The sequence below is a fragment of the Eptatretus burgeri genome, chromosome 14 (assembly GCF_056783735.1).
Source record: "Eptatretus burgeri isolate ZD-2024b chromosome 14, Ebu_testis_v1, whole genome shotgun sequence".
NCBI lineage: Eukaryota > Metazoa > Chordata > Myxini > Myxiniformes > Myxinidae > Eptatretus > Eptatretus burgeri.
Window position 1 is genome coordinate 57787570 of NC_140974.1, and position 14610 is coordinate 57802179.

The 14610-nt window shown below is 49.2% G+C and overlaps 1 protein-coding gene across 5 annotated transcripts in view; it reads right to left on the reverse strand.

Moving 5' to 3' along the window:
• The window catches only part of TRAPPC9 (trafficking protein particle complex subunit 9), a 131025-nt gene that overhangs the window by 84619 nt on the left and 31796 nt on the right, over positions 1–14610 (reverse strand). For all 5 annotated transcript variants that reach the window (XM_085855026.1, XM_085855024.1, XM_085855023.1 and 2 more), the window contains 3 exons: positions 13920–14052; positions 13622–13785; positions 13007–13159 (listed from right to left, as the gene is read on the reverse strand). In XM_085855026.1, the coding sequence (XP_085711152.1) occupies positions 13007–13159; positions 13622–13785; positions 13920–14052 (450 nt within the window). The remainder of the gene's footprint in view (positions 1–13006; positions 13160–13621; positions 13786–13919; positions 14053–14610) is intronic.

Here is a 14610-nt window from a genome sequence, read left to right on the forward strand (position 1 = left end):
CAAAAATGATAGTCTGCAAAAATCCCCAGGGGGGGGGATGGTTTCGACTATTGGCCCACGGTCTATATCTATATATTACTAAAACTCTCATCTTGTATGTATGTATGTTCCCAAAATACAGCCAAAACGGTACATGACAGCACAAAAATTTTAGGGCCACCTTACTCACCATTCTCCTGTGGTTAGTAGACAGTATCAAGTTTCGTTCAAATTGGGCAACGAAAAAAAAAAATCAATTCCCGATTCAGTCAAGTACGCTTCGGGAGAATTTGATCAATGCAAACAACCTCAGCGGTATAGTTCGCTGGAGCTATCTTCTTTTTTTTTTCTTGAAATGATTTATTTTTGAAATCTCAAACTTTTAGTATAGACAAAGAATGGTTTATTTTTAAGCATAAAATAAACATCGGCATTTCAAAAATCAATTTCTGATTCAGTCAAGTACTCTTCGGGAGTATCTATCTATAATTCCAGCAATCTCTGTGTGCGTGTCTGTCTGTCTGTGTGTGTGTGTGTGTGTGTGTGTGTGTGTGTGTGTGTGTGTGTGTGTGTGTGTGTGTGTGTGTGTGTGTGTGTGTGTGTGTGTGTGTGTGTCTGCGACCGCCGCTTCTCGACAACCATTGGTCTGATCTAATTGAAACTTGCCAGGAATATTTCTGGGGACTCGAGGATGTGCCTTTTCAAGGTTTGATATTAATCGTACAAGCGGTTCCCAAGTTACGGCCATTTATTTATTTATTTATCAACCAATGACAGGACACGGTGCTATGATGTCACTATTGACGTCACACTTAATTTTGTTTTTTTGCACGTACGGCCACGCACGTACGGGCACGCACGTACAGGCATGCACTAGTTTGATCAATGCAAACCTCAGCGGTATAGTTTGCTGGAGCTATCTTTTTTGGGTGGTCGCTAAACTACCATTATTCTCAGGTTTTCCGTCTGTCTGTATGTATGTATGTATGTAATGGACAGCTCTGGAGGCCAGAGGAGTCAACCGATTTTGATGAAACTTGACTGGTAGATTCATACCAGGATCTGATTGTATGGTTTTGAGCACCGTTGCTATGGATGCCACCGTTGCCTAGCAACGGGACTTTGAAATTTTTGAAAAAAAAATCCGAAAAATATTTATACATATATTTTTCGAATTAAAAAAAATAAATAAATAAATAAATAATAATAAAAAAAAAATCGGCTTCCACGCTTTTATGCGCACTATAATCAACCTCTGTCAAAAGTGTTCAGCCCGATCCGTCAAAAACTGTATGACGAGTATGCAATTATATAGCGACCACCCATGTTTTTATCAACCGCTGTCACAACAGGAACCCAACGAGTTCATGGGTCGTATACTATATATATATATATATATATATATATATATATATATATATATATATATATATATATATATATATATATATATATATATATATATATATATATATATATATATATATATATATATATATATATATATATATATATATTGTTGTGGTTACCAAATTCGCAAACCACCATTCAGGTCCCTTAGGTGAGATATCTCGGTAAGTATATGTGTAGTTAGGCCCAAACCCGTTGTCTAGTGGGAATACATGTCATTTATGCGTGCTGCGACTCTTCAGGATAGCCGTTTTTCTTTTACTATCTTTATTTTGGACCAACCGCCATTATTACCACCACCAACCACATCTCAACAGTCATCACAACATCAACCACCCACCACAACGCCGCTTCACCACAACAGCCACGACCTTTACCGTCACACCTCGCAACCGTCGCATCGCCACCGTTCTAGTGCCGCTTGTGGGTATCGGTATTGGACTCGTGCAGGGCGCGCGCCGAACAGCGTGTACAAAACCACGGACTTTCCGCTCCAAAAAACGGATCAAAAACGACTCACGCCCTCTTTTGTTCCGTCCAATTGGTGAGCGAGGGGCGATTTGGCCCCGCCTCCAGGGCGTTGGAGGGCGGTCGCTATATGCAAATTCATGGATCAAAATGCATTCACGCCCACTTTTTCTCGGGCCAATGGGGAGCGAGGTGAAAGGTCGAAGGCAGAGGGTCAAAGGCGAAGCCACGGGGCTGATATAAGCGGCTGCGTTCGTCAGAAAAAGTGTCGTGTGTGCGTTGGAAGGAGTTCGCAGGAGGAAGAGTTCGGAGTTGGAGTCGGAGCGAAGAGGACGGAGCTGTGGAGAGGCGGCGGCGAAGGCAGACGAGGGGGTGCTCGCGTCGGTGCCAGGAGCTGAAGGCGGGAGGCCGACGGCGCGACCTGGTCGAGGTGGAGACGCTCGTCGCGGGACCCGAGACAGAGTAAAAATCCTCCTTACCCCGAGCATCAGCAACCCCCTCCTGTTTCCCCCCGCGCTGAGATAGTGCGACCAAGGGGGCCCCTTTTCCCACCCCCTACCAGACACTGTCCGCGAGGCCCGCGGAGTTGGGGTACCATCGCCACTTCGCGCCTCATCAGACGGGTAGGCCCGACCCGGTCTCGACCCCAGGCCCGCCTCATCCTGGAGGGTGGTTCTCTTTTCTTTTTCTTTGGGAATGTGTGTTGTCGGCGCCGTCTGTGAAGTAAAATTGTATAAGTGTTGCCGTGTGCTCGCGTAGTCGGTATTATATCTGCATTGTCGCATTTGCTTTTTGTCTTCTTTTCTATGTGCTTTTGGTGGAATTGTATATGTGTGCTTTCCGTTCATCGCGAATAAATGTGCTTTATGTTGAACTGTTTTCCCGCTTCGCTTCGTCATTTCTTTCATTGAATCCTCATCTTGCTTCACGTAAAGGGTTGGTAGTGGGCTGAATACGCCCGATAATTAATCGAACCGTCGAGGCCGACGATAACACCGCTCGGTTATCCCGATAGTACGGAACGGGTCGCTTAAGTGGCCCGTGTCCGAAGTCGACCTGCGGCGAGGTGCGATCGCCCGGTCTACCCTCCGTGTGGGTACTTAGGTAGGTCGAATTTGGCGAGCAACCCTATCCCACGCGGGGGCCGATTGGCTCGATCGCGGTGAGACCGAAAGGTCCACCCGTGACTGGTTCCCGGCGTTAGTCCGAGAGGGTCATGACTGGATTGTCCGTCCGGTGGGCGACGTGCCGCGATTCGAGTTACGTGGCCGTTCGCACGCCGGCGGGCGCGAATCCGCAACACTGGTGTCAGGTCGTGCGATACAAATACAAATCCATCGCCCTCCTCGCGGCACTGGTATCGGAGAACAGGAAAACGGGCTCTCCTGTCTCCAGCTAAATTCACGGGAATCGGTCCAGGGGTGAGAGAAGCGACCCCCGATTCCCTCCAAATTACGAGCGAGCTAAATTAACCCTTTAAGAGAAGCAAGATGGCGTCTCAAGGCGAGCGGGAGCCGGGGGTATTAGGTATGTGTCGTCATGTAGGATCCATGGCCCAGGTCGGTTCTTTTTATAATTATAACCCCACCACTAACTGTGGTCAGTGGGAGCGGCTTGAGCACGAACTTTGCCGGCAAACGGAGTCGCACAATGGCAGCACGGAGCGGGCTGATATTAATGGCACAGCACGAGGCGTGAGCTCCCAGTCACCGGTTCAAGGCACGTGGTCACGGCATGTGCCATGGCAGGCGTGGCAGGATGACTATGCGAGCATTGGCAGGCTTCAGGCACAATTGGGGGATGTCTTGGAAAAGGTGAAGCGTTATGAAGAATATATCGAGGAGGTGCAACGTGGAGTGGACGAGTCACAACGGCACGCAGATGCGCTTCAGAAAAATTACGTGTACGGGGGGACACAGCGATTGGACGATTTACTGGAACGAATTCGGTGGCAAAAACATGACTTGGCCAATAGAGTCGACAAATTACGTGGGAAAAATAATTTGGTAGTGTTTTATACCCGTCAGTTGGAATATGCGAAGAGCAAACTGAACAAAAGAATAGAGGAACAGCAGATTGGTATCTCCCAGGAAAGGAAACAATGGGAGGAAGAATGGAAAACCGAGCTCGAAAAGAAACAAAAGGAGCACGACTTGGAAGTAAAACAATTAATGGAAAAATTATTGGAGCAAGCAAGGCGGTTCAAAGAACTGGAGGAGAGAGTGAGGGAAATACTGTTGGAAGAGAAAAAAATGTCAACACGATGGGGAGTTGGAACAATTGAAGGAAGAGATAAGAACAGGCAATCAGGAAAGAGAAAGCCTAGAATGGAAGATAAAAAGAGGAGAGAGACAGCTCGAGGAAAGGGCGGAGGAATTGCTGGAAAAGTCAGAACAGTTCGAAGAACTGCAGGGAGAATTGAGGGAGGAAGGAGAAAGGAAAACAAAGCTCGAAAAGGAAAAACGCGAACAAGATGGGGAATTGGAACTACTGAAGCGAGAGGTAAGCGCAAGCCAGTTTAAAAGAGAAATCCTGGAAGGGGAGATTAGAATGGGAAAGGAATGGCAGAAAAAACTAAATGAATACAGTAAAAAAAGGGACGAATTGAGGAGGGAAGCGGTGGAAAGAAGAGATGAAATGAGTGAAGAAGCACACAAATTGAGAAAGGAATTGGAAACAAAAACTTCTGAGATACTGAAACACGAAAACAAAGAAAGAGGATTACAAGACGAACTGAGGATGTTAAAAGAGGAAAGGAAGAAAACAGAGAATGAAACGTTAAGGAACCACACTGAGCAGATTGAACAATTCGAAGCCAAAGCAAAGTCGGAGTGTGTGGAGATGAGATAGGAATTGGAAAATAAAGCTTCTGAGTTACAGAAACACCAGAACAAAGAGAGGGAATTACAAAACGAGTTGAGGATGGTGAGAGAAGAAAGAACGACAACAGAGAATGAAACATTAAGAAACCACACAGTACAGATCGAACAGCTGGAAGCGAAGGCCAGATTAAAGAATGAGGAACAAGAAAGAGTACTGAAAGAACAAGGAATGAGACAGGAGAAGGAAATCAGCCAACTGAAGGAAACCACGAGATTGCAGAATGAGATGCAAGAAAGAGTAATGATGGAAGAACGAATCAGACAGGAGAAGGAAGTCAGCCAACTGAAAGAAATAACGAGATTGCAGAATGAGGAACAAGAAAGGGTACTGAAAGAACAAGGAATGAGACAGGAGAAGGAAATCAGCCAACTGAAGGAAACCACGAGATTACAGAATGAGATGCAAAAAAGAGTAATGAAGGAAGAACAAATCAGACAGGAGAAGGAAGTCAGCCAACTGAAAGAAATAACGAGATTGCAGAATGAGGAACAAGAGAGACAATGGAATAGAAAACAAAAAGAACATGAATCTGAGGTTGACCAATTGAAAGAAAAGCTGAGGCTGGAGTACGAGGAGATAGACAAAGAACAGCGAATGAAACACAAAATGGAGATGAACCAAATGAAGAAAACCATGAAAATGGATAAGGAAAGACAGGAGAGGAAACGAGGAAGAGTAATTAGACAGCAGCAAATGAAACACAAAAAGGAGATTAACCAAATGAAGAAAACCATGAAACTGGAGAAGGAAGGACAGGAGAGGAAATGAGGAAGAGTAGTGAGAGAACAGCGAATGAAACACAGGAAGGAAATGAGCCAATTGAAAGAAACAATGAGATTGGAAAACAAAGAGCAGGAGGCACAGTGGGAGAGAAAACAGCAACTATATGAGTGTGAAATTGAACAACTAAAACGGAGAGCGAAACTGGAGTCAACGGAGATTGAGGAGCTCCGGAGGGAGAACGAACAGCTAATGGGGCTCAGAGAGAAAGAACGACTCAGATGGGAAGGAAAAAGGAACCAGGAAGAGACAGAAATAAGGAACAAGGAGAGAAAATGTATAGAGACACGGGAGACAAGAGACGAGGTGAAAGGAATTGCGAGGGAGAGAAGAAAACAATTAAGACGGAAAGCAAGGATGAGGTACGCAGAGATCGTGAAAGAGCAAGGAGTGAAAAACAGGGAAGGACGGGAGCGACTGAAGGAGAAAGCAAGGTTGACCTACATAAAGATAAGGGAAAGACGCCAGAAAGAAGCAGAGACCAATAGACAAGAGGAGACGACAGAAAGAATAAAATGTATAGAGACACGGGAGATAGAGAGTGAATTGGACAAGGTTAGTGATGCACACACACACACACAGAGGTAGTGGAGGACCATGAGGGGGAGCTGGCTGACTGGGTGGAGGCCCAGTGCGAGCAGCTGGATGGCCTCCTCCAGGAACGAGGGGAGGGAGTATGCCCCCTTGAGGCGAGTCACGACCAGGTGAGTTCGGTCGTGCTTTGCGAGGTTGAGGGGACGGGTGCTGTGGACAGGTGCACGGAGAGCTTGGGGGGTATAGAGGCCCCAGAGACCCTTGTGGGGACACGAATCCCCAGTGTGGTTGTCCCTGTGTGTGTGGTGCAAGGCGTGAGTGCGTCCCCGTGTGTGGCAGCGACCCCGTGTGTGAGTGGTGTGGTGGCGATGGTGCCAGAGTACGTGCTTCCCAGCACGCCGTGTGTAAAAGGGGCACCGCGGGTGAGTGAGGCACGGTATATGAGTGAGGCACGGTGTATGAGTGAGGCACCGCGGATGAGTTCCCCCGCATGCGTGAGTGAACGGCCGAGTGCAAGGGAGACCGTGTGTGTGAGAGAGCGGTATGTAAGGGAGATGTCGGTTGGCATGCGGGAGCACGCAGCCGCGTCTCCCGGTGTGAATGTAATTGTGAGGTGTGTTAGCGTCGTGACACGCAGGTGTGCGTGGGTGGAATGGAGGCGACGACGGAGACATGTGAGGGAAGAAAGCCGAGTAGCGGCTGTAGCTGTTTCGGGGACCGTGCCGGGTTCACCCAGCAGTGAGCACGAGGTCCGTGCTGTGCAACGCACGAGACCACCACGTGCTCGCTTGCGAGAGTGAAGTCCCGGTCCGGAAACGCACGCGGTGGATTTGCCGATCCCGCGGACGGACAAAGTTTAGGCTGGTAAATGGATTTGGACCGGACGGGTTCTCCACGCGATCGTGTGTGTTAAGCTCCAACGGGCAAAGCACATGTGTTCGCGTGGGGAACCCCTCGAGACGTGGGGCTTGTATTTTTTTATGCGCACGGTGACGTCATGGCTGCACGTGGGGTTGGAATCCGGCAGGAGGGGTATCCCTGCCGGATGGTGCCGTCCAAGGAGGGACGAGGAACACGTGCAGCTGCATGGCGTCACGGGCAGGTGTAAAGTGCGTGAGCTGTGAGTTGCCGCGCTGGTGATGCGCATGGAAAAAAAAAAAAAAAGAAAAAGCAAGCCTCACTTTCGGGTGCACAGGATTCCTGGGCAAGGGGTGGAAGACCCCCTTACCTGGGCACAGGATGGAAACTAGTTAGGGGGGAAGGGTTAGCTTAGTTAGACCGACTTCATGGGGCAGGGGTAAGTCCTCATGGAGTCCGTGGAATGGATTAGTTAGAGGGATTGTAGCCAGATTTAGGTTGGGAAATAAAATGATTTATTTGGAGACAGTGACAGACTTTGGATGTGTAGAGGGGACGTAGTTTAGCTACGTAGTGTTAAAAGGAACGTGCTGTAGTTTAAGGGACGACGTGGGAGCACGAGTTAGTTAGGGGATGTAGTTAGGAGGATGGCAGAGTTCAGTGGTGTGTGTGTTGAAGAGTTGTTGGTGAGTGAATTGGAAGCATGTGCTTGGTGAGTGAGTGAGGCCAGCGGGTCTGTGTGTGTGGAGTGAATGGGGAATGCATGGTGCGATGAGTGATTGGGGGGAGGAGTGACTCCCGCCCAAGGGACCCCGGGGTCAGTATAAAGTAAGTTAGCTGGGTTAGTCAAATTTGAAAAATGGAAGTCGTTTTGCTGTTGGTGGGGAAGTAGGCTCGAAACCCGTTTGGAGGGGTGCAGGAGCCCTGTTGACGGGCTGGGAGCGTGGCTGCGAAAAGTGAGTATCGCTGAGTGGGTACCCCGGGCACCAGGCTAGTCGGCCGTGGTAGGCCAAGGGCCCATGGGGGGCCGGGATAGCGTAGTGGGCACGGGTGTGCCTGCTTGGTGCGGGGGCCCGGGGCGCCATTAGCCGTGTGGGCAGTGTTGTGGGCGCGGGTGACCCTCGGAAAGGGGCCTGGGAAGCCAGCCTGCCACATGTGCGTTTCAGGGGAGGTGCCATGGGGGGGCACTCCCCGGTGTTAGGGAGCTGGTAGGCTCGGAGGCAGTGTAGTGCCCGGGGGTGCCATCGTCGGAGAATCGGCAGAGGGTCGTGCCTGCCAAAGGGAGCCACGTGTCCCAGCCATGAGACCGTGTGAGGGCACGGGAAGAAAATTGGGGGGCGAGGCCCGAAATTGTGAGGACACCAACACAGGCGACGGGAATCTGGGTTGTTAGAACCAATAGTTTAAGCGAGAGGGGCTTGTTGAAAGCCCCGGGGTAGTTTAACAGTTAAATGGTTAGGGTAGATTAGGAAGTGTACCCCTCCGCACCATCCATCCCCTCGCTCTCGTTGTGGGCCGCTGGACCCACTTTGTGTTATAGATCGCCGAACTCTGGGGAGGCCATTCTGAGGCTTGAGTTGGGCCTCGACACAGGACGCTAGCTCTCCCTTATTCCCCTCCGGGAAGGGAACGTAGGGGTTGGGAGTAGGCTAGGTGACAGGATAGGTTAGCCGAACAGAGACGATAAAGGGGGTTAGGGGACGATTTATAGAGGGGAAGTAAACATAAAAATAAAAATAAAAAAAATAAGTGCGGGCTAAATTGGTTTTTCACAAATTAAGGGAGTGGGTATGTACAGTGACAGGCAAAGGCGATAGGTTGGGAGGGAGACAGGTAGGTAGGTCCGAGCCCGCCTTCCAAGTGGCCAGCACCACCGCACTCCTTCCACCAACCTCCACTGAACAGCAAAGGCTGGCCAGCTTCATCTGTTGGCTGCGTTGCTGCAAGGCAAAGGCCGGCCCACTTCATCTGCAGCTGCTGTGCTGCAAGGCCTGTGCCGGCTGGATCGTCTGCAGCTGTGGTACTTCAAGGCCTGTGCCGGCCCACTTCATCTGCCGGCTGTGTTTGCCTGCAGCGGCCTTCTTCTGCGGGCTGTGTTTGCCTGCTCACCTTTGCCATGCCATGCCCACTGCCCATGTTCACCAGCCCCGTTCAATTTTTGCTTTGCCCCCCCTGTTCATTGCCATGTGCGCCAGGATCAAAGCAACAGTTTGCAATCTGCAAGAACTGCCCTGTTGGCAGCTACAACACGGGCCTGCAGTGGCGGCCCGTGCACCGTGTTTGCGTTCAGTTCAAACCATTCATCCATCCATTCGTTGTGTTCATTGCGTGTGCCACTTGAGCTGGCACGGAGACTACGTTTGTGCGGCCCATGCACCGTTGTGGTTCACTGCGTTCAGTTCAAAAGGGAAGGCCTTGGACTGCGTGTGAGCAGCCAGCCACATTCCCTGTCACCTGCATTGTTTTGAGCCAGAGACTGCATGCGGGCAGCCTGGCTCCCTGCTAACTGCTTTCTTTTTGCAGAGTTCAGTGATCCTGGGCCATGGTTTAGTGTAAAATTTGTAAGTTAAGGTTAAGATGTACTGTAAATATGAGTGCGCCCCCGGCATGTCTGTCCTAGCGCCGGCAATTTTATTTAAGTCGTCCATGTGAGTGAGTTTGTTTAGGTAGTTACGCAGCCCTCAGGTTATTTATTTTGGGGACACGAATACCATGAATGTCGCACTCAGGGATCCGTAGGTAAAATGTACTAGGGGAAAACTACACATGATGGCACACGAAAATTTGACGACTCGGGACGAGTCTGTAAAAAGGGGAGGGGGTAGTGTTGTGGTTACCAAATTCGCAAACCACCATTCAGGTCCCTTAGGTGAGATATCTCGGTAAGTATATGTGTAGTTAGGCCCAAACCCGTTGTCTAGTGGGAATACATGTCATTTATGCGTGCTGCGACTCTTCAGGATAGCCGTTTTTCTTTTACTATCTTTATTTTGGACCAACCGCCATTATTACCACCACCAACCACGTCTCAACAGTCATCACAACATCAACCACCCACCACAACGCCGCTTCACCACAACAGCCACGACCTTTACTGTCACACCTCGCAACCGTCGCATCGCCACCGTTCTAGCGCCGCTTGTGGGTATCGGTATTGGACTCGTGCAGGGCGCGCGCCGAACAGCGTGTACAAAACCACGGACTTTCCGCTCCAAAAAACGGATCAAAAACGACTCACGCTCACTTTTGTTCCGTCCAATCGGTGAGCGAGGGGCGATTTGGCCCCGCCTCCAGGGCGTTGGAGGGCGGTCGCTATATGCAAATTCATGGATCAAAATGCATTCACGCCCACTTTTTCTCGGGCCAATGGGGAGCGAGGTGAAAGGTCGAAGGCAGAGGGTCAAAGGCGAAGCCACGGGGCTGATATAAGCGGCTGCGTTCGTCAGAAAAAGTGTCGTGTGTGCGTTGGAAGGAGTTCGCAGGAGGAAGAGTTCGGAGTTGGAGTCGGAGCGAAGAGGACGGAGCTGTGGAGAGGCGGCGGCGGCGAAGGCAGACGAGGGGGTGCTCGCGTCGGTGGCAGGAGCTGAAGGCGGGAGGCCGACGGCGCGACCTGGTCGAGGTGGAGACGCTCGTCACGGGACCCGAGACAGAGTAAAAATCCTCCTTACCCCGAGCATCAGCAACCCCCTCCTGTTTCCCCCCGCGCTGAGATAGTGCGACCAAGGGGGCCCCTTTTCCCACCCCCTACCAGACACTGTCCGCGAGGCCCGCGGAGTTGGGGCACCATCGCCACTTCGCGCCTCATCATCAGACGGGTAGGCCCGACCCGGTCTCGACCCCAGGCCCGCCTCATCCTGGAGGGTGGTTCTCTTTTCTTTTGCTTTGGGAATGTGTGTTGTCGGCGCCGTCTGTGAAGTAAAATTGTATAAGTGTTGCCGTGTGCTCGCGTAGTCGGTATTATATCTGCATTGTCGCATTTGCTTTTTGTCTTCTTTTCTATGTGCTTTTGGTGGAATTGTATATGTGTGCTTTCCGTTCATCGCGAATAAATGTGCTTTATGTTGAACTGTTTTCCCGCTTCGCTTCGTCATTTCTTTCATTGAATCCTCATCTTGCTTCACGTAAAGGGTTGGTAGTGGGCTGAATACGCCCGATAATTAATCGAACCGTCGAGCCGACGATAACACCGCTCGGTTATCCCGATAGTACGGAACGGGTCGCTTAAGTGGCCCGTGTCCGAAGTCGACCTGCGGCGAGGTGCGATCGCCCGGTCTACCCTCCGTGTGGGTACTTAGGTAGGTCGAATTTGGCGAGCAACCCTATCCCACGCGGGGGCCGATTGGCTCGATCGCGGTGAGACCGAAAGGTCCACCCGTGACTGGTTCCCGGCGTTAGTCCGAGAGGGTCACGACTGGATTGTCCGTCCGGTGGGCGACGTGCCGCGATTCGAGTTACGTGGCCGTTCGCACGCCGGCAGGCGCGAATCCGCAACAATATATATATATATATATATATATATATATATATATATATATATATATATATATATATATATATATATATATATATATATATATATGAGCAAATACCACCCATCACTTCGCTGGCAGGAATACTAAAGAGGGGAGGTAGAAAAAGGGAAGAAGAGGGAGGGAAGAGGGAGAGAGGTGTAGGGGAGAGAGCAGGGAGAGTGAAGATGGAGGGAGGGGAGCGAGGAGGGGTGGGGGAAATCGAAGAGGGGTGGGGGATGGGAAGACAGTATGAATCGTAATTAACGCTCCACTGTACGTCTGCCTTCCCTTCCTCTCACCTCGCACTGTCTCATCAAAATTATTCTGCATAAAATAAGTGAAGATGGAAACAAAATAATGTCTCAAATCCATTTTGTACCGGTCATACTATAAACACGGTCCAGAGACAAACACTGACCGCCCAGACACGTGCGGAGACAAAGCTTGCAGATAATCCGCCATCCTCCAACTAAGCCCAAGTTAAAGCCCATCTGAGGGACGGTACACACTGATGAATTGGCCTGTCTTTGAAAGACCCGAATGATAGTTTCTGGCTGGGCTGAGATTCAAACCAGGACATGACAGCTAAGAGCAGTGATCTTCACGATTTTATTTAGAAGGGGGCCACCTTTGCCGATAAGATATCAATCAGTGTGAGAGCCGCCACACCGCCTGCAAGACTCGAAAATGGCTGCAATTTGGCCCTGCCTCCACATACTTATTTATTTTATTTGTTGTGGTTAAGGGGCTGCCATCTACTGATGTACTTACATTGTCATTATGATGGGGCGTTTTCACATTTGTGTATTATTATTGGCCACGCATAAGGTGCCGCATTTTAGGCCACCAGGGGCCGCCAGTGGCTCACGGGCCGCACAATGGAGAACAGGGGCTTAAGACAAAAATGTGTGTACCTCCAGGCTATCCTGACAGTCCAAAAACTACCTCAAAAACCCATAAGAAATATAAAAATATACCATCAGAGATGGGGAATCCCCACCATTGAATGAAAAAGGTCATACATATTCCAGATAATGAGGGAGGTGAATTGGAAACAAGACACCATTTCGTCATCATCTCGAAAAAGTTCCCCAGGGGTGAGGAACGTAGTAACCAAAAATAATTGAAATCAGATAAGCGGTTTTCCATTTATTACAAAAAACATTTTTTTTCAAGATGGCCGCCCCAGTCGGCCATCTTGGATCCGGCCACGCCCAAAATCAATAGGGTTCTTCCTTTTCAGGTGGTACATGTGACCCAAATTTCAAATCGATATGGCAAAAAAACATTTTTTTCAAGATGGCCACCCCAGTCGGCCATCTTGGATCTGGCCATGCCCAAAATCAATCGGGTTCTTCCTTTTCAGGTGGTACATGTGACCCAAATTTCAAATCGATATAGCGAACAGTTTATGAGTTATCGCACTCACAGCTATAAATGTTGATGCCCGGACGGACGGACGGACAGCCGGACGACCTGGGTGACAACAATATCCCCCTTCCGCCACGTGGCGGGGATAAAAAAGGGGTTATACAAGGTAACCAAAGTGAGAAATGAGACGTTTCGTCTGACGATTCCCTCACCATCTTGCATCTCCGTGAAAGACCCGTCAGTGTTGGAGAAGTCGAAGTTCGCATGTATACTGAGGGTGAGATCGACGAGAGATCCGGGCTGCAAGGGAATAAGTTTTTGCAGCTCCTGTGTGTCCCAGGTCACGCGGCATGTCCCCGAATCTCCTGAAACCACCAAGGTAGAATGCAAGGAATTCTTACTAGTCTTTACTACTCACCCTCTAAATGAACTAGACACGGAAATAACATTTCTACAAGTCAATCTTCCACATATACACAGCACAGGCCCTCGGATCTGGCATAGAAACAGCTTCGCTCTTCTTCCTCATTTTCCAAAAGTGATTCTAACCAAGACTGTGGAGCGAGTCGCAAGACTTCTGGCGAAATATTCCATCCTCTCCATGAAACGTCCCGAAGTGAGTGACGCTCCGTCCTTCCGCAATCGCTCATCCTCCAACCATGCCCCAACCTCAGCAAATTAAATTTCACCTCTCACCCACATTTAAAACAAAAATTTCAATCACTCGTCATATTGCATCATACCTCTGCCCTTCAAGGTCCATTAAATGCATTTTAAAACTCTTGGACACAAATCGAGGGTTATGCAGATGACCGTGTGGGACTTGCTTTGTTGCTGGCTGTAGGTCACGTCGAGCTCTATGCTCTCCACCGGTTGTTTTCCAATATTCTCGAGCTGTACAGACACCTTCTGGGTCTCCCCATTGAATAGACGCACCACGACGTTGCAGCACACATCACCCAATGTACTGGGGGCTATCAGACCTGAACACCTTCACACAAAGCAAACATATAAAAATCAACAAATAATTTAAAGAATTCTGTAGCTTGAAGTGTAGTCACAGATTCCCCAATGTACCACTGCTCAGTTGATATATAGGGAGGTAATTATGGCAAGGTTTATCACCTGGGTAAGGAGGTGGTGAGCTGGGTGAGGGGCAAGGCTGGGACCACGTCCACCGTAGAGCACATGACCTTGCAATGTGATAGGTTCTGCAGCATACAACGGCTTGGTATTCCAAACACCTCCGTGTGGTACCCTGTCAGGAAAACCATCATAGCTTAGCTTAGTTAAGAATAAGAGGGTTGGCGGATGGGTGGGGACTAGAAAGCAGGGTGGGAGTGGAAAGAAGAATATAAGATGGATGGAGAGAGAAAGATATAAAGTGGGGTGGGTGTAAGGAAGAGGCGATAAATCAGCATCCTCACAGTATTAAAAACAACCTGAAAGCCTACTCTTCCTCACCATCGATCATTTGTATCTTCAAGTTCTTGAAACTACTTAAAACGGAATTAGATAAGGACTCAAATATATCTCAATCCCCACATATGTTCCAATCTTAAAATAAGACCTTATCATTACCTCTGCCCAACGATGGTGGACGGATGTTAGGTTTTCACCCGTCTGTCTGTCTGTTGGCAGGATATCTCAAAGTTATGGACGGATTCGAACGAAATTTGGTGGATGATTGGTTAAATGACAACAAGAAGCAGATTAAATTTTAGTTCAGATCTGAATCCAGATCCAGTCTATAAGTGGGATTCAAATCGTAAACGCTCTGAAGAGTGGAGGTAGACACTCTGCCGAATGTCCTTCT